The 27186-nt window shown below is 40.6% G+C and overlaps 2 protein-coding genes across 2 annotated transcripts in view; one reads left to right on the forward strand and one right to left on the reverse strand.

Moving 5' to 3' along the window:
• LOC139154299 (uncharacterized) overlaps positions 1 to 27186 on the forward strand; it is a 1065525-nt gene that overhangs the window by 686740 nt on the left and 351599 nt on the right. The window lies entirely within an intron of this gene.
• On the reverse strand, positions 12398 to 24530 carry LOC139154459 (vomeronasal type-2 receptor 26-like). The gene is made up of 5 exons (XM_070729093.1): positions 24246 to 24530; positions 19902 to 20765; positions 15728 to 15955; positions 13859 to 13985; positions 12398 to 13299 (listed from the first exon to the last, which is right to left on the reverse strand). Exons 1-5 carry the CDS (start codon positions 24381 to 24383, stop codon positions 12398 to 12400), a joined length of 2259 nt encoding a protein of 752 aa, XP_070585194.1. The 5' UTR covers positions 24384 to 24530.

Consider the following 27186-nt stretch of genomic DNA (forward strand, 5'->3'; position numbering starts at 1 on the left):
ATTAAGGGAACAAAAGAAAGTGAATCAATTAAAATATGGGAGAATTGGCATAAATTGATTCAAAAAAGATATATGACAGAAGGAATGTAAATCTCAGGTTATAACCGCACTGAATCATTTGAATTACTCATTATAGCGTTAACTATGCAATAGGAGTATATGTTAACAACTTCTCCTCTCTTTCTTACCTCCTGCTCTTTTTTGTTTCTTTATTATTAACACATATCAACTGAGATTGATGTAAATTCCCAGTTTTTTTCTATTAATAGCTTTTGTCTATGTGCTATGAAATTACTAAGAATGTATACCAAAAATGGGTATTGATCTGTAAATAGTAAATAGTATATGTATTTACATATAACCAAAACCTAAAATAAAACATTTTAAAAAAGAAAGGAAAGATGTAGGTGCAGAAGTAGTTTTTTCATCTATATTACCAAAAGGGTAATATAAAAGGTTGGTGTCACCCCAAAACTTCAGATTCCTGGACCATGGACTGTAATACAGTGATACCTCATCTTATGAACCCCTCGTCTTACGAACTTTTTGAGATACGAAGCGGGGTTTAAGATGTCTTTGCCTCGTCTTAAAAACCCTTTCTGTCTTACAACCTGAGCCTGGATCCATGGGCTCTCTTACTGAGCCTGCGCTCTCTGACTGCCAAAGGGATTTCCCTGCCTTGTGATTGTCACTGCCAGGATTTCCCATTTGCTTGCAATTCCCTGCCCCCATTTGCTTGCACCTGAGGCTGGGAATGCTGGAGCTGCCCCATTTCCCTGCCACTTTCCCCTGTAGCCCTCCGCTTCCTCTGCTCCCCGTAGCTGCCCCATCCTGCTGCCAAAATCCCCCCTAGCCTGCAGCTTCCTTTGCCCCATCTCGCTGCTAAAATCACCCCTCCAAAAGCTTCCTACACCGCCCCAAATTCCCCCAAATATTGCCATTCCAAAAGCTTCCTATCTTGCTCTAAATTCCCCCAAAATTGCCACTCCAAAAGCTTCCTAAGCCACCGCAAATCAATTCCAAAGTCTTCCAAACTGACCTCTCCTTTCAAAATGCCTTGTTTCTCCTTGCTGCCTTTCTTCACTCCATTTGCTTTCATTAGGACCTCGATTTGAGTGGCCTAGGAACTGGCTGGAGGGGCAATTTTGGGGGGAATTTAGGGCAAGATAGGATTATAGTGTGGATGAGGTGAATGGATATGGTATGAATGAAATACCTGGCACACCTGATGCTGGAGCGGCAGGAGGGGAAGGGGAAACTATCTCTGGGGTGACGGAGGGTTGGAATATTCCGGTCTTGCTGGGGAGAGGCAGACATGGCAGGAGCCATGGAGCTAGCCGTTCCAGGGGAAGGAGGGATCGTTGCTTAATAACGATCCCCTCTTCCGGCTCCATGAGCTCAACCCAGGGTACTGGTGATGAGTGTAATTCTGGCCCTGGGCTCAGGCTGCTGCTACTCAATGCCAGGTCGGTGGTAAATAAAGCTCTTCTGATCCGGGATTTGATTCTGGATGAGGAGGCCAACCTGGCATGTGTGACTGAAACCTGGCTGGGCCCGGAGGGAGGAGTTCCTCTTTCTAAAATCTGCCCAGCCGGGTTTCAGATATGGCATCAGCCCAGGGAAGGGGGGGAGTGGCTATTGTAGCCAGGGAGAGCCTTTGCCTGCATAGACTCGTTGCTCCAGAGATTGCGGATTGTGAGTCCCTCCTGGTGAAGTTGGACCTAGGGGTTTAGGTGGGCTTGTTTCTCATGCACCTGCCTCCCAGCTGCGTGTCAAAAGCCCTGACTGTGCTACTTGAGGAGGTAGCTGGGCTGGTGGTGAGGTTCCCCAGACTTATTGTCTTGGGGGACTTTAACCTGCCGTCACTCGGTGAAACCTGTGGACTAGCACAGGAGTTCATGGCCACCATGATAGCCATGGACCTGACTCAAGTAGTACAGGGTCTAACTCATGCACCTGTCATGGTATTCCTCTCTCAGCAATTGAGTAATGGTCTGAGACAAAGGGGCTTAGAAATGTTGCCTTTGTCACAGTCAGACCATTTTCTATTGCAGCTTGACTTTCTGGCTCCAATCCTTCCCCGCAGGGAGGCAGAACCGACTAGGTGGTTCCGCCCCAGATGTCTGATGGACCCAGAGAGCTTTCAGAGGGCGCTTGGAGTGATTCCAGATACACTTGTCCACAGTTCAGCAGAGTCTCTTGCTGAAGCCTGGAACAAGACTGCAGCAGAGGCTCTCGACAGGATTGCGCCATTGCGACCTCTCCGTGGCACTAGACCCTGTAGAGCTCCATGGTTCAAAAAGGAGCTCCGGGAGTTGAAATGCCAGAAGAGACATCTAGAGAAGCGATGGAGGAAGAGTAAGTCTGAATCCAATCAAACACTTGTAAGAGCTCATATTAAGACTTACAAAGTGGCGCTCAAGGCGGCAAGATGCGTGTATCATGCCGTCTTGATTGCATAAGCGGAATCCTGCCCAGCCACTCTGTTTAGGGTGACCCGCTCCCTTCTTAACAAGGGGGGAATTGGGGAGCCCTTGCAGAGTAGTGCCGAGGACTTTAACACATTTTTCGCTGATAAAATCGCTCGGATCCGAGCGGATCTCGACTCCAATTGGATAACAGAGTTGACTGACAACGAGTCAGTCAAGGTGACTGGGGTCCGTACTTGTCCATCTGTCTGGGAAGAGTTTGATCTGGTGACACCTGATGAAGAGGATAAGGCCATTGGAGCTGTGAGTTCCGCCACCTGTTTACTGGATCTGTGTCCCTCCTGGCTGGTCTTGGCCAACAGGGAGGTGACATGGAGCTGGGTCCAGGAGATTATCAATGCTTCTTTGGGGAGGGGATCCTTTCCGGATCCCTACAACGAGGCACTTGTGTGCACCCTCCTCAAGAAGCCTTCCCTGGACCCAGCCATTCGCAACAACTATCATCTAATCTCCAGCCTTCACTTTATGGGGAAGGTTGTTGAGAAGGTGGTGGCACTCCAACTCCAGCAGTCCTTGGAAGAAGCCAATTATCTAGGCCCTCAGCAGTCAGGATTCAGGCCCGGCTACAGCACGGAAACTGCTTTGGTCGCGTTGATGGAAGATCTCTGGTGGGCCCAGGACAGGGGTTTATCCTTTGTCCTGGTGCTCCTCAACCTCTCAGTGGCTTTCGATACCATTGACCATGGTATCCTTCTGCGCCGGCTGGAAGGGTTGGGAGTGGGAGGCACTGTTCTTCAGTGGTTCTCCTCCTACCTCTCCAGACAGTCACAGTTGGTGTAAGTGGGGGGTCAGAGGTCGACCTCTAGGCTTCTCCCTTGTGGAGTGCCTCAGGGGTCGGTCCTCTCCCCCCTGCTATTTAATATCTATCCAAGGGCATGGGGTGAGGTATCATTAGCACACGGATGATACCCAGTTGTACATCTCTACCCCATGTCTAGTCAATGTCCAGTGGATGTGATGTGCCGGTGCCTGGAGGCTGTTGGAGTCTGGATGGGTGTCAACAGACTCAAACTCAACCCTGATAAGACGGAGTGGCTGTGGGTTTTGCCTCCCAAGGACAATTCCATCTGTCCGTCCATTACCCTGGGGGAGGAATCATTGACCCCCTCAAGGAGGGTTTGCAACTTGGGCATCCTTCTTGATCCACAGCTCACATTAGAGAAACATCTTTCAGCTGTGGCCAGTTGGGCATTTGCCCAGGTTCACCTGGTGCACCAGTTGTGGCCCTATTTGGACCTGGAGTCACTGCTCACAGTCACTCTTGCCCTCATCACCTTGGGGCTTGACTACTATAATGCTCTCTACATGGGGCTACCTTTGAAAAGTGTTCAGAAACTTCAGATCATGCAGAATGCAGCTGCGAGAGCAATCATGGGCTTCCCTAAGTATGCCCAGGTTACACCAACATTCCGCAGTCTGCATTGGTTGCCGATCAGTTTCCAGTCACAATTCAAAGTGTTGGTTATGACCTATAAAGCCCTTAATGGCACCGGACCAGATTATCTCAGGGACCGCCTTCTGCTGCACGAATCCCAGCAACCAGTTAGGTCCCACAGAGTGGGCCTTCTCCAAGTCCTGTCGACTAACCAATGTCATTTGGTGGGACCCAGGGGAAGAGCCTTCTCTATGGCAGCCCCGACCCTCTGGAACCAGCTCCCCCCAGAGATCAGAATTGCCTCCACCCTCCTTGCCTTTTGTAAGTTCCTTAAAACCCACCTCTGTCGTCAGGCATGGGGGAATTGAGATATTCCTTTCCCCCTAGGCCTATACAATTTATGCATGGTATGTTTGTGTGTATGTTTGGTTTTTAATAAGGGTTTTTAAATTATTTTAAATATTAGATTTGTCATATGCTGTTTTATTGTTGTTAGCCACCTCGAGTCTATGGAGAGGGGTGGCATACAAATCTAATAAATAAATAAAAATAATAGCAGCGACTGCAAGAGAATCTTAGAGTCTTGGCGGACAACTAAATAAATAGGAGCCAGAAATGTGCAGCAGCATCCAAAAAGGTCAATACAATCCTGAGTTGCATTAACACATATACAATCTAGGACTAGGGAGGTACTAATACCACTCTATGAAGCCTTAGTTAGACCACACCTAGAGAGGTCTAGTTTTAGTCACCACACTACAAAAAAGACATTGAAACTCTAGAGAAAGTACAGAAGAGAGCAACCGAGGTGATAAGGGGACTGGAAACTAAAACATACAAAATGAGGTTGCAGGAACTGAGCATGGCTAGTCTAGCAAAGAGAAGGAACAGGGGAGATATGATAGCACTATCCAAGGGGCTGCAACAGAAAAGAGGGGGGTCAGGCTGTTTTCCAAAGCACCAGAAGGCCAGACTAAGAATAATGGATGGAAGAGAGACCAAAGAGAGATTCAGACTGGAAATAAGGAGGAAGTTTCTGACAGTGAGAGTGATTAACCAGTGGAACAGCTTGCTTGCAAAGGTTGTGAGCGTTCCAACACTTGAAACTTTCAAGGTCTGCCATTTGTCTGAAATGGTATAGGGCAGTGATGGCGAACCTATGGCATGGGTGCCACAGGTGGCACACGGAGCCATATCTGCTGGCACACGAGCCATTGCCCTAGGTCAGCTCCAACGTGCATGTGTGTGCTGGCCAGCTGATTTTTGGCTGACACAGAGACTCTGGGAGGGTGTTTTTGGCTTACAGAGAGCCTCTGGGGGATGGGAGGGCATTTTCATCTTCCCCTGGATCCAGGGAAGGCTTTGGAGCTTGGAGAGGGTGAAACACGAGCCTACTGGGCCCACCAGAATTTGGGAAACAGACCATTTCCAACCTCCAGAGGACCTCCAGGGGGCAGGGGAAGCTGTTTTTTCCCTCTCCAGACATTGAATTGTGGGTGTGGGCACTCACACATGCACAATAGTGCATGCCCACACTTTTTCAGCACCCAAGGGAAAAAGGGTTCACCATCACTGGTATAGGAACTCCTGCCTGAGTAGGGGTTTGGACTAGATGACCTACTTGCAAATTTAAAGGATAACCATACATACAACATATGTTTGTGTGTGTGTGTGTGTGTGTAAAAATGTATGTTTTAAAGGATAGCACTTTCTCTATGGAAATAGATTTATGTCTGTTTTATTTTTTAAAAAATGTGCATTTATTCAAACACACGAGTTTTTGACTGAATATATCCACTTACATTTCAGGAAATTATTATTAATTATTAATTTTAATATTAATTTTAATAAAATAATTATTATTTTAATCCCATTTTTAAATACAATAGATAATGCTGAGAGTGTCAAACCTAGCTTTATCTACACATTTTTCAGCAGCAGGAAAAATCACATTGTGACTCTTGAGATGTAAATAAAAGGGTTTTTTGTGTTATGTGTGTTGATTTTTCTAAGCAATTCAGTTTACATGTCAGAAAATCCGGGAGAAAGTTGAAACTATCTCAGGTGTGAAAAGAGTTTGAGATAGTTTGTGAGAAATTCACCTGGGGACTGCAATTCTCAATTGCATAATGGCATAATAAGATATCTGTCAATTGGGCATTAGTTATCCCCTTACTTTCGCATGCCTATGGCCAGCAGATACAAACATTCATACTTTTAAGTTTCTGATTCAACCCCAGAATTAACACAAGCCTTGACAGGACTTGTCAATTAGTCAACCAGACTTTGTGTGTTGTAATTACACATCAGAAAATCACTTAATGATAGAGTGATTAGTGTTGCCATAACAATGCCTGAAGAAGAAAAGTTGAAATGCCCTCTTGGGAATCCTCATTATCTCCCCCTTCTTCATCTAACTTTTCTGATAAGGCAATTAGCAATCTGAAGTCCTCTTTCTGCTTCTTAAGAAAATATCATCCATGTGACAATATTGCAGGAATTCCAGCACTGTGTTTTTTTTTAATATTCCACTGTGGAAAAAATAGACTTTTCAAAATGCAAGCCGTGGCCAAGATTCAAATCAATGCAAGTGTATTAGATTATTTCAAACTAAAATAATTTGGGATTTTATTCTTCTCACAGATTCCTAGTTCAATTAATGATAGTATTCAGATCTTAAACTGACAAATCCATACACCTGTCAATTTTATATTAGGCAAAGATACAGTATATCAGTACATTTTTATGTCAAAATAAAATAAAACTAAATGGAATGAAATATTAAAATATAAAATAAAATACAAAGGTTTAGCATTCAGAATTATCTTAATATCTGAGAAAACCATGTGGGTCATCTATAAGCTCTCATGCCAGAGTAGTAAATAAATAAAAATGCAAGAACATATCCAGGCATTCTCTAGGAGTTAATACTACTTGAAAATATAAATGAATATTTAAAAACTCCAAGAAATTAGATTCCAATGGGTATCCAAGAACAAAAGATAGCTTCATGTGAAGGTTGACATCATGAGATACATGAAAAGAGCACTGATTAATAGGACACTGTTCAAATCAACATTTCAGCAAAATTGTGCTCCACTATGCATGAAGTTTGTTATTAAACAAGTTATAAAATTCATCTCACTGAATTTCAATAAAGTTTGCTGAAGTCATATAAGTCTCTCTGTTTTTTATGCTCATGCCTTTTAATGATGGGAACTCTTTCAAAGGTCTCCAGGTCTAGTAAGTCAATAAATAAATTATTATACAGATAATAAGCCATGGAGAGGGGCAACATATAAGTCCGATAGATAAATAAATAAATAATAAGTAAATAAGATTAATAGAGTTGCACAACAGCAATAGCACTTAGACTTATATATCACTTCATAGTGTTTTACAACCTTCTCCATGTAGTTTACAGAGTCAACATATTGCCCCCAACAATGGCCTAAAGATGGAGCTCTTGCCTCGCAATCAGGATGGTGTAATTTCAAACTTAGGTAGCAGCAGATATTTATCTCCCTGAGTAATTTCTGTGAAATCGATTTAGGCATTAAAAGGAAATCCAGTCAGTAAATGCTCCATTCAGTTGCCCCAACTCTACCCCAATGCAAGGGATTAAAGCAGGGATGTCAAACTTGATTTCATTGAGGGCTGCAACAGTGTTATGTTTGACCTCGGGGGCAGTGATGGGCTCCTATGGGTACGGTCAGGTACTCAGAACCAGTAGAAAAACTTTGGTCAGGTACATAGAACTGGTAGATTTCCCCCCCTTTTTTTTCCCCCTTCTGGTCTCTGGGTATGTTTGTCCTATTGTAGTAAATGAGGTTGAATGTGTATAATTTTAGAAGAGCTGTGTGTTTAGTAGATAATGTATGTTTTGGTATGCCTGTGTGTAACATGTATGTACACGTATGTCATATATACATAGAATTAAATAGTATATTTTGGATGTTCAGTAATAGTAAATAGATATGGAAATTGTATCTCTTTGAGGCGAGGAGAGGCCAGGCACCCTAACCCAAATAGTTGACGTGAGTGATGTCAAGTTGGCCACCTTTAAGCCAGTCACATGACCTTTAAACTGCCCCCAGATCATGGTCATCAAGTCACTCCCACCTGGTCACATGGGCGGCAAGCTGTACCCACAAAATAAATCATGTCCACAGTGTGGTAGTAAATTTTTTTGCAGCCCTTCACTGCTCGGGGGGACAGGGTGTTCATGGCCAGGGTGGCTGTGGCCTGGTCAACATCACTCATGTCAGGGGAGCCTGTGCTGGCTCAAATGCTCTAGCAGAGAAAACAGGCTCTTGAGCTCTGTTTTCAGCAGTGACGGCTTCCTGCAACCCTCTGCCAGCAAAAACAGCTTGGGAGCGCCACATACAGCCCTCCCAAGCTCCATTTTCACTGGCAGAGGCACTGCAGGCTGATCCGAATTTTTTGAGGTGGCCACACAGACCAGATCAAAGCACCCCATGGGTCAGATCTTGCCCATTGTTGTGGTTAGCTCTGGCCCAGCTCTTGCCCCAAGGACTGTGGATGTGGGAGAGACATCCGCATGCTGCAGGCCTGTTTTGCCCCCGGTGGAATCTGCTGATGAAGGCTCCTCTGACCAAGAAGACATGAGTGACAGGGAGGAGGATAGTGTGGCAGACAGCTCAGAAGGAGATCAATTATCTCTCTCCTCCTTGGATTCGGAACAAGAGTTAATGATACAGCCACGCATGCGGAGAGCGATGCATAGGCAACAACAACTGAGAGATTATTATCAAAGAAAATGAGGCCACCTGTGGTTGGGTGGGGCTATGGTAATTAGTGAGGCTGCTTTAAATAGCAGCCTGTGGGTTTGGCCATTGTGGAGGATTATCTGATCGTTGTGTTTCGTGACTGCTTTACTGACTTTGACCTTTTGTGTGCTGATTTTTCCCCACTTTGAAACTAAACCAGAGCAAAGGGTGTTTCACTTTGTGAAAGAAGAAGGACTGTGAATTGCCTCACAGCTGCAAGCTAAGTATCACAGAATTGATAAGGGACTTGTACAAATTACCAGTTTGTTTGGAGATGAGTGCTCTTTGCTATACCAAAAGAGGGCTTGGTTTAAGTGAATTTTCATTATAAAGAACATTGTTTTGAATTTTCAAACGTGTGTGTGTCTGAAATTGTATCTGTGCATTTTTGGGAGGATTCTACCAGAGAGCTCGACAGAACACCCATGGGCCTTGAGTTTCACTCTCCTGGATTATAGGGTCATTAAAAGAAAATAAATAAAATAAAATTCAGCTTATTTATTTTATTATTAATTTATTTATTGGATTTCTATGCTGCCCTTCTTGAGATGACTCAGGGTGGTGTACAACATTAAATATAACAATATATAAAAATCTAAATAACTATAAAATTATGAAAATTTACTAAAAAAACATTTTAAAGGACCTCATGTACACTCACACACATTCATCCAGTCGAATCATATCTAGTATTGGCCAGAGACAGTCTCAATGCTCATGGCTCTTCAGAGCATTGCAGTAATCGAACCTCAAGGTGATAAGGGCATGAATGACTATGAGAAGTGACTCCTTGTCCAGATAGGGCTGCAACTGGCGCACAAGGCATACCTGTGCGAACACCCCCCTCGCCACAGCTGAGAGATGGTCTTCTAACCCCAGCTGTAGATCGAGGAGGATGCCCAAGTTGCAAACCCTCTCTGAGGGGGGCAAAAACTCCCCCCCTGGGTAATGGATGGATAGTTGGTATTGTCCCTGGGAGGCAAAATCCACAGCCACTCCGGTTGAGTTTGAGCCTATTAATGCCCATCCAGACCCTGACAGCCTCCAGACACCAGCACATTACTTCCACTGCTTCATACAGGGTGGAAATGTATAGCTGTGTATCATCAGCATACTGATGTTAACTAACCCGGTTCCCTTGGATGGTCTCACCCAGCTTAGTGAATTAAATAATATGTTTGCTGCCATTATGTAAGTCACACATTATTCCTGTGTTCATGTCTTTTATGGCACTGAGAGAAACATTTTTGAAGGCCTCAAGGTCTCTGGATTAGTTATTTTATTCTTATTACCATCTCAATAATTCCATGTGGCACAATTCTAGAATCTTCCATTTTCTTAATGAAGAATCAAATTTTCATCCCAAAATTTCTCTGATTATTTTTTTCACACTGTATTGTACAACCAATTATCCTTGCACAATGCTTGAAAATGCTTCAGGGTGACAGGAAATAATGCAAAGATTTTTGTTCTGCCATTAAAGAGAAAGAAATTAATCAGAGAAGAAATACTCCACCAAAGAGAAAAGCTCTCCCCCTCCCTTTATTGATTTAGTACAGAATGTAATGTCACCCTGAACTTAGTCGTTCATGGCCTAGTCATGTCTTGTTTGGGATACTGCAATTTGCTCTATGTGGATCTATGCTTGCAGAGTATTCAGAAGATACAATTGGTACAGATTGTAGTGGCGGGACAATTCTAGAGGATCATAGAAAGACACGTCTTAGACTGTTGTTACCAAGGTGTACTGTTTGCTTGTTTCTTTCAGAAAGGCGAGGCAAGGCAAAACGGGGCAAGGTGAGGCAAGGTGGGATGATGTTGGATGGAACGGGGTGGGTGGCAGGGACAAGACAGTCTTATTTTTATTGAAAAGGAAGGAGAGGAGGGGAGGCAAGAGAAGAGGATGGAGGGGAGGGAGGGGGAGGAGAGGAAAGAAAAGGAAAGGAAAATCAGCTTAAAAACCATTAAGTAAGGTTCAAGAGTTCACACTTCAGCAGTAGAGCGTTAAAACACATCTTGTTTCAAGCAAATGCAAGCAGATTTTTTCAGTGTGCTTTTCACTCTTTTGAGGAATAATATAGACCTTTGATGGTGAACCTATGGCATGCATGATGGCTAGTATATGATATAAGAACTTGGCAATATACCAAGAAAGGGACATGATTTAATCATTTTTATTAATTGTGCCCTGTTTACTCAAGTCTCGGCAAAGTGAAAAGGGATTTAAGGGGAAAAACACACAGAAATAAATCAGCACTGGAGGTCAAGATGAAAAAGATGTCCACACCCATCTCTTGTGGTCCACCAGTGTAACTGGCAGCAGAATCGGAGAGCGAGGAGTCTTGGAAGGAACCTGGGCCAGGCCTGAGTCTGGAGAAGGCTCGGTACCAGAGGCAAGGATTCAGCCAAGGCCTCCAGAACCTCTAGAGGCTGACATGAGTGAGAAAGAAGAACAGGATGAGCCTGTTCTCAATGTATGCATGCACAGATGTGCCAAAAGGCAGGAAGAGTTCCAGAGGAGAAGTACTACTCAGTAATAAGGCTTGGGGATAATTGGCTCCTCCCAAAGGCTATTTAAGTGAATAACACAAATGGGTGAGTTGCAGGAAGCAACTCTGTTCATTTCCCAACCTTGCCTCCATTTTTGTTCCTGTTTAAACTTAACAAAGTTTCCTGGAAACTGTTCCTTGGCAGCTTGTCAAGGAAGAGCAATGTGTGTGTGTTATCTGCCTTTACATGAAAATATGTCAAAATTATTTGATTTTTGCTTGGATTTACATGGACTGCTAATAACGATTAGCAGCCGTTGAAAAGAATAGAATTTTCAAGCAGTTGTTAACAATTTAAAAAATGGTTTATGAGTTGCTATTTGTGCTGTATGATTTTATCAGGAAGCCTAGGTCAGAACAACACTGTGTTTTGTGTTTGTGATGACATAGATTGTGTGTGTGGTTGTGAATGAATTGGCTGACTGATTTTAATATATATGGGATTTTAGTAGCAATTTTTAATTAATTAGATTTGTCGTTGTGTTGTTTTTGTATACTTTGAGCCACCCCAAGTATTCAGAGAAGGGCAGCATACAAATCTAAACAACAACAACAACAACAACAACAACAATAATAATAATAGATTGTGGTTGTGCTCACATAGATTGGCACAAAGGAGACACAGATTGCAAAAGACCAACTTGTTAAAGGGGATGAACTTGACTTCATTGAAGCTTCTAGGTATTTTACAGGCAGATAATGATAAAACTTGTGAAAGTTATGAGGCCTATATAGACAGGACAAAGTAAAACTTGAAACCTGACCTTCATTATGTCTATGGAGATTCTCAGTCATTCAGGTCATTGTTACCCCTAATGTGCTTTTTCAAAAGGCAATTGGACTTTCTGGGGGTTTTTTTAGAAGATATTTTGCTTCTCATCCAAGAAACTTCTTCAGCTTTGGAGAGAGCAGGAGAAGTTCTTGGATAATAACCAATATGTCTTCTAAGAAAAACCAGAAAGTCCACTCCAATTGTCTCTTGAAAAAGAAACTTTGGGATGGTCTTCAGTACATTGTTAAATTACTTCTTCAGTAACTGAGAACAAATTTAATTTAGGAAATGGAGGAAAGATTATAACACAATAACATAACACGAATGTTCACTTGGAAAGTTGGAAGGAAAATTGAAAAGTCTTTAATATTTCTTTGTTAACATCCTTCCATTTTTATTCATAAAATCAATGTAAACATAATTTAATTTTTTCGTTTGATTAGTTGTTGCCTGCTATTTAGTTCTGGCCTCAATACGATGATGAAGCATTTTGGGAAAAAGATACATCCCAATAATCCAGCACTGGAGGACAAGATGGAGAAAATCTCCACAGCCACCATAGCTTTTCCTCTGGTGCTCAGATAGGATGGAAAGAAAGAAATCCACACACTGCAGAAAGCCAACATGCTAAAAGTGATGAACTTGGCTTCATTAAAACTGTCAGGTAAATTGCGAGCAAGAAAAGCCACAATAAAGCTGGCAATGGCCAAGAAGCCCAAATAACCCAGGACACAATAGAACATGAAGATGGAACCTTCGTTGCATTGTAGAATCATGGTTTCCATAAGAAAGTGCATGTCTAACTCAGGATATGGAGGAGATGTTGCCAGCCATAGAATGCAAAGACCTGCTTGAAGAAAAGAACAAGAAAGGACAATGGAAAGAGCCATTTTTTTCCCCACCCATTTTCTCACTGAAGAACCTGGCTTAGTAGCCATGAAAGCTACAACCACGGTTATAGTTTTAGCTAACACACAAGAAACAGCAACTGAGAAGATGATGCTGAATGCTGGTTGCCGGAGAAGGCAGGTTACTTTTCTTGGTTGGCCAAGGAACAACAAGGAAGAGAGAAAGCATAGTAAAAGGGCAATAAGGAGAGTGTAAGTGAGGTCCCGGTTGTTGGCTTTGACAATAGGGGTATCTCTACGCTTAAGGAAAATTCCAAGCACACTGGTTGTCATGAGGGAAAAGAAAACAGCAGCTGAGGCCAGACTGATTCCTAAAGGTTCTTCAAAGGACAGGAAACTTGTTGTTTTGTTAAGGCATCGATCTTGCTCCATGCTTGGATACTGATCTTCGGGACAATTGAAACAATCTTCTGTGTCTGGGTAAAAAAACAACACAGAGAGATGGAAACTCATTGATGTCCTATTTACCACACTTGAATGAATGTTTTATGCTATTGCTTGAAGATTGATATTGATTTTGTCATTAGGTTTTTGTGTATCTATATTAACAGAATAACAGAGTTAGAAGGGACCTTAGAGGTCTTCTAGTCCAACACCTTCCTCAAGCAGGATGACCTATGCCATTTCAGACAAATGGCTATCTAATCTCTTCCTAAAAACCTCCAGTGTTGGAGCACCCACAACATCTGGTGGTAAGCAATTCTCCTAGTTGTGTTGTTAGGAAATTTGTCTGAGTTCTAGGTTGGCTCTCTGCTTGATTATTTTCTATCCATTGTTTCTTTTCATTTGATCATTAGTTGGTCTGATACTTGTAAAGAGTTTAAGCTTGACATACATCTTTATTCTCATTTGAACTGCCTTAATCTCCTGATTTCCCTGGCACTTGATATAAATAACCATGACAAATTATAACTTTTGAGAAAACAATTCTTTGCAGCCAAATATTCTCATAATTTGTAGGACTTCAAAACTGACCTATCTTGGTTGAAATTTTCCCTTGTGGGCATGGAACACAATCATAGCAGCAGAAGCTTTTCTCTTCAGATTTTCTCTTCCAATATCCAGGGTGACAGTGTTCATTACACAGAGAAACTGGAAGAACCTGCTTATAAAGATTGCAGAAAATAGTTGCTAAGATTTTCATAAGCTGAAAATGGATATACAGAGGTACCTTGTCTTATGAAGTTAATTGGTCCACGTTTTGGCCAGCCAGGAAGGATGTCTCCATGACGTCAAAGCTCCGCCCCTGGAATTCCCTATTGGGATTTCCCACCTCTGTTTGAGCCTCCCGACCAGCCGACAGCTCCATGGCTCTTCTGGCAGGGTGACAGTTGGGCGGCAGCGCTTCTTGGCATTCTCCCGAACCCGAACGCCGAACCCAAACTTTTGCCGAACTTCCGGGTTCAGTGTTCAGGAGAATGCCCAGAAGCCCCCCGGCTGTTTCAAAAGGTGACCCCTTCTCGGCGGTCTCCCGAACCCGAGCCCGAACCTTTGCTTAACTTCCGGGTTTGGTGTTCGAGAGAACGCCGAGAAGTTCACAGACTGTTTCAAAAGGTGACAGTCAGGCGGCAGCACTTCTCGGCGGTCTCCTGAACCCGAACTTTTGCCAAACTTCTGGGTTTGGCGTTCGCGGGGGCAGGTTCGTAAGGCAAAAAAAGTTCATAAGAAGAGTCACAAAAATCCCGAACCCCGGGTTCATATCTCAAAAACTTCATAAGACAAGGGGTTCGTATCATGAGGTACTACTGTAGTTACCATATTTTTTGAAGTGTAAGAGGCACCTTAATTTTTGGTGAGGAAATTAAGAAAAATTCTGCCTCTGTCTACCAGCATCCATTGGTATTCATCTGGCTAGTGTCCCCTCAGTATGTGAGATAGTTTAAGGCTGTTCAGAAACTAAAACAGTATTTGCAGTGTGAGCAACAAGGAAGGAAATAGCAAGGAGCCTGGGCGAGCTTAGCTCAACTGTTTTGTACTAAAGCTGCATGCTGTGCTGATCTCTCAAACTAAAGCTGAAACTGAAACTCCTCTCCTATGCTTGTGGTTTGCTTGTATTTACTGCAGTGGAAAACCTGCTGTTAGTATTGTATACTGCTCAAAAAAATAAAGAGAACACTCAAATAACACATTCTAGATCTGAATGAATCAAATATTCTCATTGTTTCCGTCTTGCCTCTCTTGCAGGATTAGCTCTGTAAAGTGTGAAAAGATTTCTTTCAACAACCAGTTATCTGAACTGCTCAGAATATTCTCATTGAATATTTCATTTGAACAACTATTCCATTTGCACAACAGCATGCAAAATTGACTGTCAAACAGTGTTGCTTCCTAAGTGGACAGTTTGATTTCACATAAATTTGATTTAGTTAAAGTTATATTCTGTTTTTTAAGTGTTCCCTTTATTTTTTTGAGCAGTACTTTGTTTTATATATAAAGAGAAGTCAACGAATCCTGCTGAATCAGTTATTTGTGTGTGCTTTCCAGATATGATTGCTGCTACAAACTCTGAAACATTCTTGCAGCAAATAGCAAACAGCCAGGTCAGCTTCAGCACGTTATTGCAGCCTAATTCAGAATGAGCAGCTGATTGGCCTCAGAATACCCTCAATCAACTGTTCCAGTCTGCAGGAATTGCCACAGACCATCACCTCCTATGTGTCTTGTGTTTTTGGCTACATTTGGTATATAAAACATACTTGAATTTTTACTCTATTTTAGTTTAGGGGGCAGGGATGAAGTGTGTCTTATACTCCAAAAAATAAAAAAAAAGTTGGAGGCATTTTAATTTTTCCATTTAAGAAAGTTGTAAAACTATAAGCATTCAACATATATGTAGTTCCCTACCTGATTAAAACCTCTGTGCCATTCAATCTGGTGTTCATTAATGATCAATTCATTTCCATAAGATTCATCAGGATCTAGTCTTCCAACTTTTACATTCCTGATAGACTTGTTTGGAAAAATGATCACGTTGATGATGTCAAATCCTCCTGCAACTTCTCTCTTTTTATTGAAGGACACACTCTCTCCTGCTGAGTTGTTGAAAGAAATGCCTTGAAGAAATGGATGGAGCTACTTGAAAGCAATGAATTTGAAATAATAATGAAAGAAAGCAACATTAGACTGTTCATGTTCTACTTCTGAAATTCTTTATGAACTTTCACTGGATAAAATGTGAAATCAAAACAAAACGTTTGTATTGTAAAGGAGTTCCAGTTTTGCAGGACCCAATCTCGGTTGGCAATAAGGATCAGTGATTTTGCCTTTGGAGAATTTAGTTATTTGTTTGTTTGTTTGTTTGTTCATCCGTCCGTCTGTCCATCCATCCATCCATCCATCCATCCATCCATTCATTTAAACTTCTATGCCGCCCAATCCCGAAGGGTGGTTTACAACAATACAAAAATACAAATACATTAAAAAAGAAGTCAAATAAAAAAAACACCCAAAAACTATAACCCCAATTAGAAAAAACATAATTCAATCAATCACATGATACACATACATAGCATTCAATATAATTTAGCAATGACACTTCATGACCCCCAGGCTTGCCAGCAAAGCCAGGTCTTCATAGTCTTTCAGAAGGCCAGTAGGGTGGGAGAAGTATGGACATTGAGGGGGAGTTGGTTCCACAGAGCTGGGGCAGCCACAGAGAAGGCCCTCCCCTATGGTTCCACCAACCTGCATTGCTTAATTGACGGAACCTGAGGATGACAACTCTGTGTGATCTTATTGGTCTCTGGGAGGTATGCAGCAGGAGACGGTCCTGTTTTAGATGTATGTAAGAGCCTATCCTTAAGAAACATCTCTCTAGCAGAGTGTGTCACATTCTACTGAGAGAGAAATTCTTTGAAGATGGGCTTCAGCATGAGTCTGAAACCTCAGACGAAAAAATCTCTTGTCCTGATGACTGACTCAGATTGTATCCTGCAACATTATCCTTGGATATGTATATACACCTTCATGTGTCAATATCCATGTTTTAAATATTGTGAATAAATAACATGTCAGTATATAAGAATTTATGAACTGGAATAGCCATAACAACAAGTTAGCCAATGGAAACTGTTTGGTGATTGAGACACTAGATTTGTTATGAGCCATGTCAGACAGGTCAGAGCCTGAGTAGGGCTTAGCTTAACTGTTCTGTGTATATAAGAGTTTGTTTGTCTGTACTTCTTGCTTCTTATTCTAATCCTTGCTTCTACTTCTACTTCTTGTCCTCGCTACTACTACTTCTACCACATTGCAAAAGCTGCATGGGTATTTTATACATGTATTATGTTTTATATATAAAGAAGTTTCTTCTATAAATGAATATTGCTGGATATATGCTGGTTGGATAGCTACATACCCAGGATCGGTGGTAAATAAAGCTCTCCTCATCCGGGATTTGATCCTGGATGAGGAGACCAACCTGGCATGTGTGACTGAAACCTGGCTGGGCCCAGAGGGAGGATTTCCTCTCTCTGAAATTTGCCCAGCCGGGTTTCAGGTATGGTATCAGCCTCGACTTCAGGGAAAGGGGGGGAGGAGTGGCTATTATAGCCAAGGAGAGCCTTTGCCTGTGTAGACTCGTTGCTCCTGAGATTGCGGGTTGTGAATCCCTCCTGAGACTTAGGGGTTCAAATGGGCTTGTTGGTCACATACCTGCCTCCCAGCTGCATGTCAACAGCCCTGCCTGTGCTGCTCAAGTAGGCAGCCGGGCTAGTGGTGGTTTTCCCCAGACTTATTGTCTTGGGGGACTTAACCTACCATCACTCAGTGAAACCTCTGGACTAATGCAGGAGTTCATGGCCACCATGACAGCCATGGACCTAACTCAAGTAGTACAGGGTCCAATTCATGAGAGGGGACATGCACCTGACATGTTATTCCTCTCGGAGCAATTGAGTAATGGTCTCAGACTAAGGGGCTCTCCCTTGTGGGGTGCCTCAGGTGTGGGTCCTCTCCCTCCTTCTATTTAATATCTACATGAAACTGTTGGGTGAGATCAGCCAGGGGTATGGAGTGAGGTATCATCAGGATTCCCAGTTATACATCTCCACCCCATGTCCAGTCAATGAAGCAGTGGAAGTGATATGCCGGTGCCTGGAGGCTGTTGGGGTCTGGATGGGTATCAACAGGCTCAAACCCAACCCAGACAAAATGGAGTGGATGTGGGTTTTGCCTCCTAAGGACAATTCCATCTGTCTATCCATTACCCTGAGGAGGGAATCACTGACCCCCTCGAAGAGGGTCTGCAACTTGGGCGTCATCCTCGATCCACAGCTAACATTAGAGGACCATCATTCCGCTGTGCCGAGGAGGGTGTTTGCCCAGGTTCGCCTGGTGCACCAGTTGCGGCCCTACCTGGACCGGCAGTCACTGCTCACAGTCACTCATGCCCTCATCACCTCAAGATTTGACTAATATAATGCTCTCTATATGGGGCTACATTTGAAGAGTGTTCAAAAACTTCAGATCATGCAGAATGCAGATATGCATTCTGGGTTTTCCCAGATATTCCCATGTCACATCAGCACTCCGCAGTCTGCATTGGCTGCCGATCAGTTTCCGGTCACAATTCAAAGTGTTGATTATGACCTATAAAGCCCTTCATGGCATTGGACCAGAATACCTTCAGGATTGCCTTCTGCCGCACGAATCCCAGTGACCGATAAGGTCCCACAGAGTTGGCCTTCTCTGGGTCCCTTCGACAAAACAATGCCATCTGGCAGGACCCAGGGGAAGAGCCTTCTCTGTAGCAGCCCCAACCCTCTGGAATCAACTCCCCCCAGAGATTAAGACTGTCCCCACTCTCCTTGCCTTTTGCAAATTCCTAAACACCTTTGCCACCTGGCATGGGGAAATTGATTCCCCTCAGCCGCTCTGTTTTATATATGGTTTGTTTGGGTTGTATGATTGTTTTTTAAATTAAGGGTTTTAATTGTTTTGTTTTGCTTTTTGTTTGTTTTGCTTTTGCTTTTAATCATTGTATTTGTATTTGTATATTATGTTGTGAGCTGCTCCGTGTCCTCGAAGAGGGGCAGCATACAAATCTAATAAATTATTATTATTATTATTATTATTATTATTATTATTATTATGTGATGCAGTATTCCTTGAGGAGAAAATCAACTGCAATTTCACTGGGGCAGAGAAGATCATTATGCCAACATTCCAAGAAATACCCCATTGTAGACAGAACTCTGAGGCAGGTTGATTCCTCAAAGAACAGCTTTATTAGGAAATATCTTGGCACAACGGGTGGAAAGCCAACTCTAAATGTTCCCACACTTTCCACCACATTCAAGAAAGTTTCCTCTTTTCCTAACACAATATATAATTGTCCAATCTGGATACTGACTGGTTTCCTGGTTATGTCCCTCTTCCTCTACTGGACAGCCAGCCACTGGAATGCCCCTGACTCATTGGAAAGCTATCTTGTTTTGACTACAGATCCACATCGACCCCCCTTTAGCTTCAAGGTGTGTCAACCTGAAATTGTGTGGAAAGAAACCCCAATAGGAAAGACACACAGAGAGAAAGGTAGATGGGCTACAGCCAGATAAGTTTCAGGTTTGACATCACAGCTATTTGAACAACATAATATTTAAGCTTTAGCTCAATTTGTGAGCTAATTTATTCTTTACAAAATTTTTCACTGAAACGAAATTAAGTTTGTTAGAGAAACATTTGTTAAAATATTCATGACTGGGAGAGCCAATGTTAACAAGGTCAGACAATGAATAAACAAAGCAACTAAGTTAGCCAATGGGAGGTAAACACTTCTGAGTTTGTGCAGATAATTGAAACTAAAAGTTTATGCTTAAGGCTGGGCATGACTCAGTCTGCACTCTCCTTATACTCTTTGCTGAAATTAAACTTAATCCTGCTTGTGTTTACATGAAGAAATAATCTGCTAATAGTATTTACAATACTTTGTTTAATAAAGAAGTTATTGAATCCAGATGAATCAGTCATCTGTGGGTGCTTCTGGTTTTGATTTTGTAACAAACTTTAATAATATTACCTTAAAAGGCTTTAGTTCTGGGGATTCAGCTACTTTATCTGCCAAATTTTTTCTCAAATTGGATCTTTTGGATAGCATGCTATGCAAAGAATGAGCCACAGCATAAACCCCATTGTAGATACTGTAGCTGTGCCCTGATACCTGTAATTGAAACAGAGATTCTGGAAGGCTTCCCAGACCCTCTTCCCCAGTGCATTTTTGACTTTCTAATGATGGCAATCCTGAATTAGGAAAGACACAGTCAAATGCTTGCTCCCAAAAATGGTTTCTAAATCCGTCTCTTTGCCCTGAATAGGATTTTATAGATCGGAGAAATTCTTCGAATTCCAGATTTCGGCTTGAATGAATTTGAAAGGCAATGGCCCCATCATAAAATTGGAGATTCCATTCTCTTTGGGTTCCTGTTAATGTGAAATCAATTTGGCTGGTGGAGATCCACACTTTGCTGAATGATGCATTTCCCTGGTTTGCAGCTTCCCATACAGATTTGAGAGCTGTCAGCCAGGCTAATGTAAAAGATTCTCCATAGATAATGTATGCATTTGTTTTACTGTCTGTAAAATGTGTATAAAACTCAAACATTATATCATTAAATTCACCCAAGTCATCCAAACGCAACAGTTTTGGAAATCTTTGTATGAAAGATAAACATATTCCCTGCTGGAAAAACAAGAGCTCCAATTTATGCAAAAAATGTTCTCCACTCTCAGTGTCTGCAACAAAGAGCCCAATCCATTTCCATCCAAAACGCTGAAGCAATCTGACAATCCCGATATATTGAGGAACTTCATTTGGGGCCATAAAGTAAAGTGAAGATGATATATCGTTATCAATTTCTCCCATAGGAAATGATCCATATGTGAGCTACAAGAAAACACCGAGCCATGAAGTTAAGGAGAGGTTTTCATTTTTTTCCAGTAAAACTATTTATTTTTTTCCTCCACATCAAAAACATAGATATCATACATCACACATACCCAGTGAAGGTCTACCAAACTTTTTACTACCACACTGTGGGCGTGGCTTTTGCAGGATGCTCTGCATTTGATTTCATATTTCAGTGCAAATTGGGTAGTCTGGGGTGGAGCTCCATTTTTGCTACCCCACTGTGTGTTCCCCCCCCCACATCCAGGCAGCACCACCCACCCCTGCATATACCTTCAAAATCAATATAAGTATATTATCATTTAAAAAGAAAAGTACAATAACCTAAGTTACATTCCAATTTTAATTTTATTATTCAATCCATCTCAATCTTCCCTCTCTCCACTCCCCTCTTTCTATCTCATGTGGCTATTCCACCTCTACTTTCTTACACCTTCTCTCCCCTTTCCAACTACCATCTTCTCCTTCTTTCTTCTTCCTTGCCTACCAATCCTTCTACTCCCTCTCCTTCCTCATCTCGTCTTCCTCCTTCTCTAGCTCCCCTTCTACTCTCTCCCCTTTCTCTTCTTCTTTCCTACTTCTTCTTACACCCTCTAAATCCTTCCCTGAGTGGGTACTTTTAATTACAAATATTTCTTCTTATTATTTTTTTCCCACTAAAAAACAAAAAACAAAAACAAAATATACATCATATAGATCAATACAACTTAGTAAACATATATAATCTACTAAAAACATTAATACTATTTAATTTCATACCTATTACTCTCGGTGTATGTCTTTAATCTCATGCTACCTCGTTTGTCTAATTTTGTCACCTGGTTTACACAGATTGTTTCATTCTCCAATTAATTTTTAATTCTATTACTTCCTCTGCTAATTATTCTCTCTTGCTTAGTAAATCAAAGACATTGTGCTTCATTCATTTCCTTCATTCCTTACTCCATCTTTGTTTTCCAAAATCCCTGTTTTCTCATAACTAAATGCCCCTAGAAATTCAACAATTACTTTTTTCAAAAAAGAAATATCAATTTATATGAAATATTTTATATCTTATAAAATATTTTTCCAATTTCAAAGCTTAAACAAATTCATTGTTTAATTATGTTGTATCTTCCCCTCTAATGCTTCAAATATATCAATTTATAATATAATTATATTTTCCCAAAATTATTTGCTTCATTACATAATTAATTATTTTTAATTTAATACTTAAATGAAATTAACCAATATCAATGTCAATTTTAATTCTCATCATCAACTATTAGCCATTCAAAATACCAAATTTCCCAAGATTAAGTTATTTCATCCATTACTGATTGTGACTCTTTCCTTCTCAAAATACCAATATGTATTAAACAATAATAACCATCTAATATATTTATCCAATTTATACCAATCTATAATATCGTATAATAGCATTTTCCCAGAATTATCACTTAATTGCATAATTAGTTACCTTTAAATAATTATATCAGATTTAAATTCTTAACTGAAAATTTATTATAGGAAGAAGAATAGGAAGATAGGAAGAAAAAAAACTGCAACATCACAAAGCTTTATACTGGGGATAATACATACATTGATGGGAATAAGGAGGTCGCTGACCATTTGAATAGCTACTTCTGTTCAGTTTTCTCAGAAGACAGCTTACAATATAATACTATGGATGGATATAGCATTGCTTCCAGCTGTAGGGATTCAGCTCCAGTGATCTCAGAGGTCGATGTCTTTGAAGAACTTGAACAATTAAAAATAAATAAGGCAATGGATCCAGGGGGTATCCACCCCAGAGTTCTTAAAGCACTCAGATCTGTGATTGCTATCCCCCCTTCCTGTTTTGTTTAACTAATCCCTTTTAATAGGAGATGTTCCAGATGATTGAAGAAGGGCCAATGTTGTGGCCATCCAAAAGAAGGGTAATAGAGAAGAAACTGGTAACTACAGACCAGTTAGCTTGACATCAGTTGTAGTTAAAATGATGGAGACTCTACTCAAAAAGAGAATAAATCAGCACCTAAATCCCAATAGCTTATTGGACCCAAACCAGCATGGCTTTACTGAGGGAAAATCATGTCAGACTAATCTCATTGACTTCTTTGACTATGTCACAAAGTGTTGGATGAAGGTGGTACTGTGGATATTGCCTATTTGCATTCCAGCAAAGCCTTTGATACAGTTCCATATAATGAGCTGATAGATAAATTAGTGAAGATTGGACTTAATCCCTGATAGTTCAGGGGATTTGCAGCTGGCTGAAGCGTAGATATCAGAGGGTTGTTGTTAATGGCAAGTATTCTGAGCAGAGCCTGGTTACAAGCGGTGTGCCACAAGGGTCTGTTCTGGGTCCTATTCTTTTTAATATCTTTGTGAGTGACATAGGGGAAGTTTTGGTAGGGAAGGTTTGCTTATTTGCTGATGACTCTAAAGTGTGTAATAGGGTTGATATTCCTGGAAGCATCTATAATATGGCAAAGGATTTAGCTTTACTAGATAAATGGTCAAAACAATGGAAACTGCAGTTTAATGTTTCCAAATGTAAAACAATGCACTTGGGCAAAAGGAATCCTCAATCTGAGTATTGTATTGGCAGTTCTGTGTTAGCAAAAAATTCGGAAGAGAAGGATTTAGGGGTAGTGATTTCTGACAGTCTCAAAATGGGTGAACGGTGTGGTCAGGTGGTAGGGAAAGCAAGTAGGATGCTTGGCTGCATAGCTAGAAGTAAAACAAGCAGGAAGATGGAGATTGAGATCCCGGTATATAGAGCCTGGTGAGACCACATTTGGAATACTGTGTTCAGTTCTGGAGACCTCACCTACAAAAAGATATTGATAAAATTGAACAAGTCCAAAGACAGACTACAAAAATGGTGGAAGTTCTTAAGCATAAAACTTATCAGGAAAGACTTAATGAACTCAATCTGTATAGTCTGGAGGACAGAAGGGAAAGGGGGGGACATGATTGAAACATTTAAATATGTTAAAGGGTTAAATACGTTTCAGGAGGGAAGTGTTTTTTAATAGGAAAATGAGCACAAGAACAAGGTTAGTTGTGGGAAAGATCAGAAGATTGGAAATGAAGCAATAAATGGAATCTAATCAAAAAGAGAAGCAATCTAGAACTAAGGCAAAATTTCCTGACAGCAAGAACAATCAACCAGTGGAATGACTTGTCTCCAGAAGTTGTGACTGGAGGTTTTTAAGAAGAGAATGGACAACCCCTTGTCATGAATGCCATAGGGTTTCCTGCTTGAGCAGGGTTAAATTAGGAGACCTCCAAGGTACCTTCCAACTTTGTTATTTTGTTATGCATTCACCTTGAAATCTAGTTTGATTTTAAAATCAAAATGTAAATCTTAAGTGAGATTTATGAGAACGAGCATTAAAGAGTGCTCTTGGTTATCCTTAATCAATTGATTAATCATAATTAAGAATTACAGGTTATATCTCCTAGACCCACCTGTGGAATCTTGTAAAAATCTACCATGTCTGCTATATGGGATGAAGTATCTGATCCAAGTCCTCCAATGATGGCCATGAGATTTTTCTTGATGCCACATCTATAGTTAGGGGCAAATATATGTGATTTGAAGACCATATCCAGAGTGGTCCGATAAGTTATCTTTGGATTATTGTAGCTGTCATAAATGTGAAAGCCAAAAGTAACATTGGCCAAGATTTCTGGATTCTCATTTATTTCCTTCACAGCGAAGACTAAGGAAAGGACATGCTGGTAAAATTTTGTGATGAGACTGTAAGTAAAGAAAATCTTCAGAAAATAATAAAGGCATAGAACAATATTGAATAGAAAATGTGGTTTATGCCTGAGGTTGGAATTAGAATTTTACAATATAGTGCTGATGTTTCTAGTCTATTAAACACATTTGGCTATAGTCTATATAATATTTATAAATGATTACATATTTCATTTGCAGAATGTTGCTCCTAATAACAAATACTTATACTAATTTTTTAGGATCTTAATTTAATGTTCAATGGCAAAAACTGTCAGTAGATATGTTCTAAATGTATTCCACTTTTTTCTTTATCTCTCCTTTATCAAGAATGTTTGCAGGAATATGGCTAGTCTAGAGAAAGGACTATTTTTTCCCTTTTAAATAAACTTTGTTTGAAAATGGATGCTCTCTTTCAAAAATATAACAAATCAGTAAATTCTATTCTTATTTTACTCAATAGACTGAGGGTATCCTTTTTAAAAAATATATTTTATTGTATCTTAGAGATTTGTGATTTAGCATTTCATGTTCATCCTCTCATGTCATTTTCCTAAAAATAAAACAAAGTACCTTAATGAGAGCACAAAAGTCTTATTTAGCCTATAGCCCAAAACTCTTTGAAAACTCAAGGAGTTACTTGTCCAGATCAAGTTTTCATCTGCTTTCTTTGAACAGTTTTTAACTCAAAAGAAGAGGTGCCAACGTATAGAGAAGCTGAGAATAAACAAGGTGAAAAAAAAGTGTAGGATTTGCTTACTCTGAAAGTCCATAGAGATCCTGATATGGGTATTTATCAAATGTATGTTCACTGAAGGCATATAGATGCTGTGAAGCCATTTCTCCAACAAGAAGATCACCTGGTTGGTACCATTCATGTGGAATAGGAATAGGATCAGATTCTGGGCACCTGAGGGCATTCACTTTGATAACTGGGAACATCAGAATAAATAACACATCAGCAGCCAAAATATCTTCTAAAAGAGGTTTCCAACATATCAACCCACACCAGTGGATCTGACTTAGCATGCTAAATTTTTCAACACACCTCCTAAGAAAAAATAGAATAGAATAGAATTATTTATTGCCAAGTGTGATTGGACACACAAGGAATTTGACTAGGTGCATATGCTCTCAGTGTACATAAAGAAAAAGATACATTTGTCAAGAATCATGTAGTACAACATTTAATGATTGTCATAGGGGTCAAATAAGCAATGAAGAAACAATCAATATTAATAAAAATCTTAGGATACAAGCAACAAGTTAAAAAAAAGCATTAATCTAAACCTTTAACAGGAGATACAGACATACACTTGAATAATGACTGAGGTTTCTACAACTCAAATCAAAAATTGGTCTGATCAAAGAAAAGACAGATGCTGGAGAAACTGAACACAATACTCCTGTTGGGTTCTTCCCACTACCCCAAGTTCTCCATGGAACTGGGATTAGTTTATAACCTCTTTCAACCTTGCTTTCTATTTTTCTCTGCTCTCTGAAAAATCTCTGGAGCTTTGAGCAAATGACAGCAATTTGAATCAATTCCAGGAAGAGCTACCTGTTAAAAGATTTTCCCCCTATACATGGCCTTAAAAATGGGGGAAGAAAAACTTTACAATTGTTAATTGTCAATATGAGAAAGTTACTCCCTTTACCTGATATAAAAATAATTCTAAAAATCTAATGATTTTTATGATAATGCCCACGTGGACACAGAGAGAATGACAAATGAAATAATGGCTTTTAATCTATTATAATTCAGAGTACAAAATAAGGGGACAGGGACTTGCAGAAAACTATGAAAGTGTACACATAGTACAGTGATGGGGAACCTTTTTTTTCTTGAATGCCAAAAGGGTACAAACATGTGCGATAGTGCATGTATGCATGCCTATATCCATAATACAATGCTCTTCCCCCTTATGCATGTACACACAAAAACAAACTTTTGAAGCTTGAGGAGGCTTTCCTGAAACCTGGGGAGCATGAAAAATGGCCTAATGGGCCTACCAGAACTTCAGTAGGACTATTGGGCAGTTTTTCACCCTCCCTATGTTTCAGGAGGCTTTCCTGAAGCCTTGGGAGGGCAAAAATGGCCTCCCTCTGCCATGCGGAAGGCTGAAAATCAGCTGGCCAGTGCACACATGTGCACTAGGTTTGCCATCGCTGGTGTAGTTTATTGTGCATTCCATGCCATCTGTCACTTTCCATCTATTAATGCTTTTTCTTAAAAATATATATTTTATTTAGTCTGGATGCCATCAATCTAATTCACTTTGTGTGAATCACAACAATATCTGTCCCTTTCCATCTTTTAATGCTTTTTCTTTATATATATATATATATATAAACAAAGATATAAACAAATAGAGGGAGCCCCCATGGGATCACCTCTATCACCTGTCATAGCCAACCTCTATATGGAATATTTCGAAAATAATGCTTTAGAGCAAGCCAAATACAAACCCAAACTTTGGCTGAGATATGTTGATGATACCTTTGTAATTTGGCCACATGGTAAAGAAAAACTAGACAATTTCCTCACACATCTCAACAGCCTACCCCCCAAAATACAGTTTACTATGGAAACAGAAATCAATGATCAACTTCCCTTTCTAGATGTACTGGTCTATAAAAAACCCAATGGCAGCCTAGGACATACTA

Source organism: Erythrolamprus reginae, chromosome Z (assembly GCF_031021105.1).
Source record: "Erythrolamprus reginae isolate rEryReg1 chromosome Z, rEryReg1.hap1, whole genome shotgun sequence".
Classification (NCBI taxonomy): Eukaryota; Metazoa; Chordata; class Lepidosauria; order Squamata; family Dipsadidae; genus Erythrolamprus; species Erythrolamprus reginae.

Excerpts from the sequence above, each read along its gene's own strand:
- LOC139154459 (XM_070729093.1), bottom strand. The coding sequence starts at position 24,383 with ATGGTCTTCAAATCACATATATTTGCCCCTAACTATAGATGTGGCATC. Across the intron at positions 13,986-15,727 it reads GGCACAGAGGTTTTAATCAG|GTTCTTCCAGTTTCTCTGTG; the intron begins GTAGGGAACTAC and ends CTTTATAAGCAG. Across the intron at positions 13,300-13,858 it reads GAAAATTTCAACCAAGATAG|ACACAGAAGATTGTTTCAAT; the intron begins GTCAGTTTTGAA and ends TTTTTTACCCAG.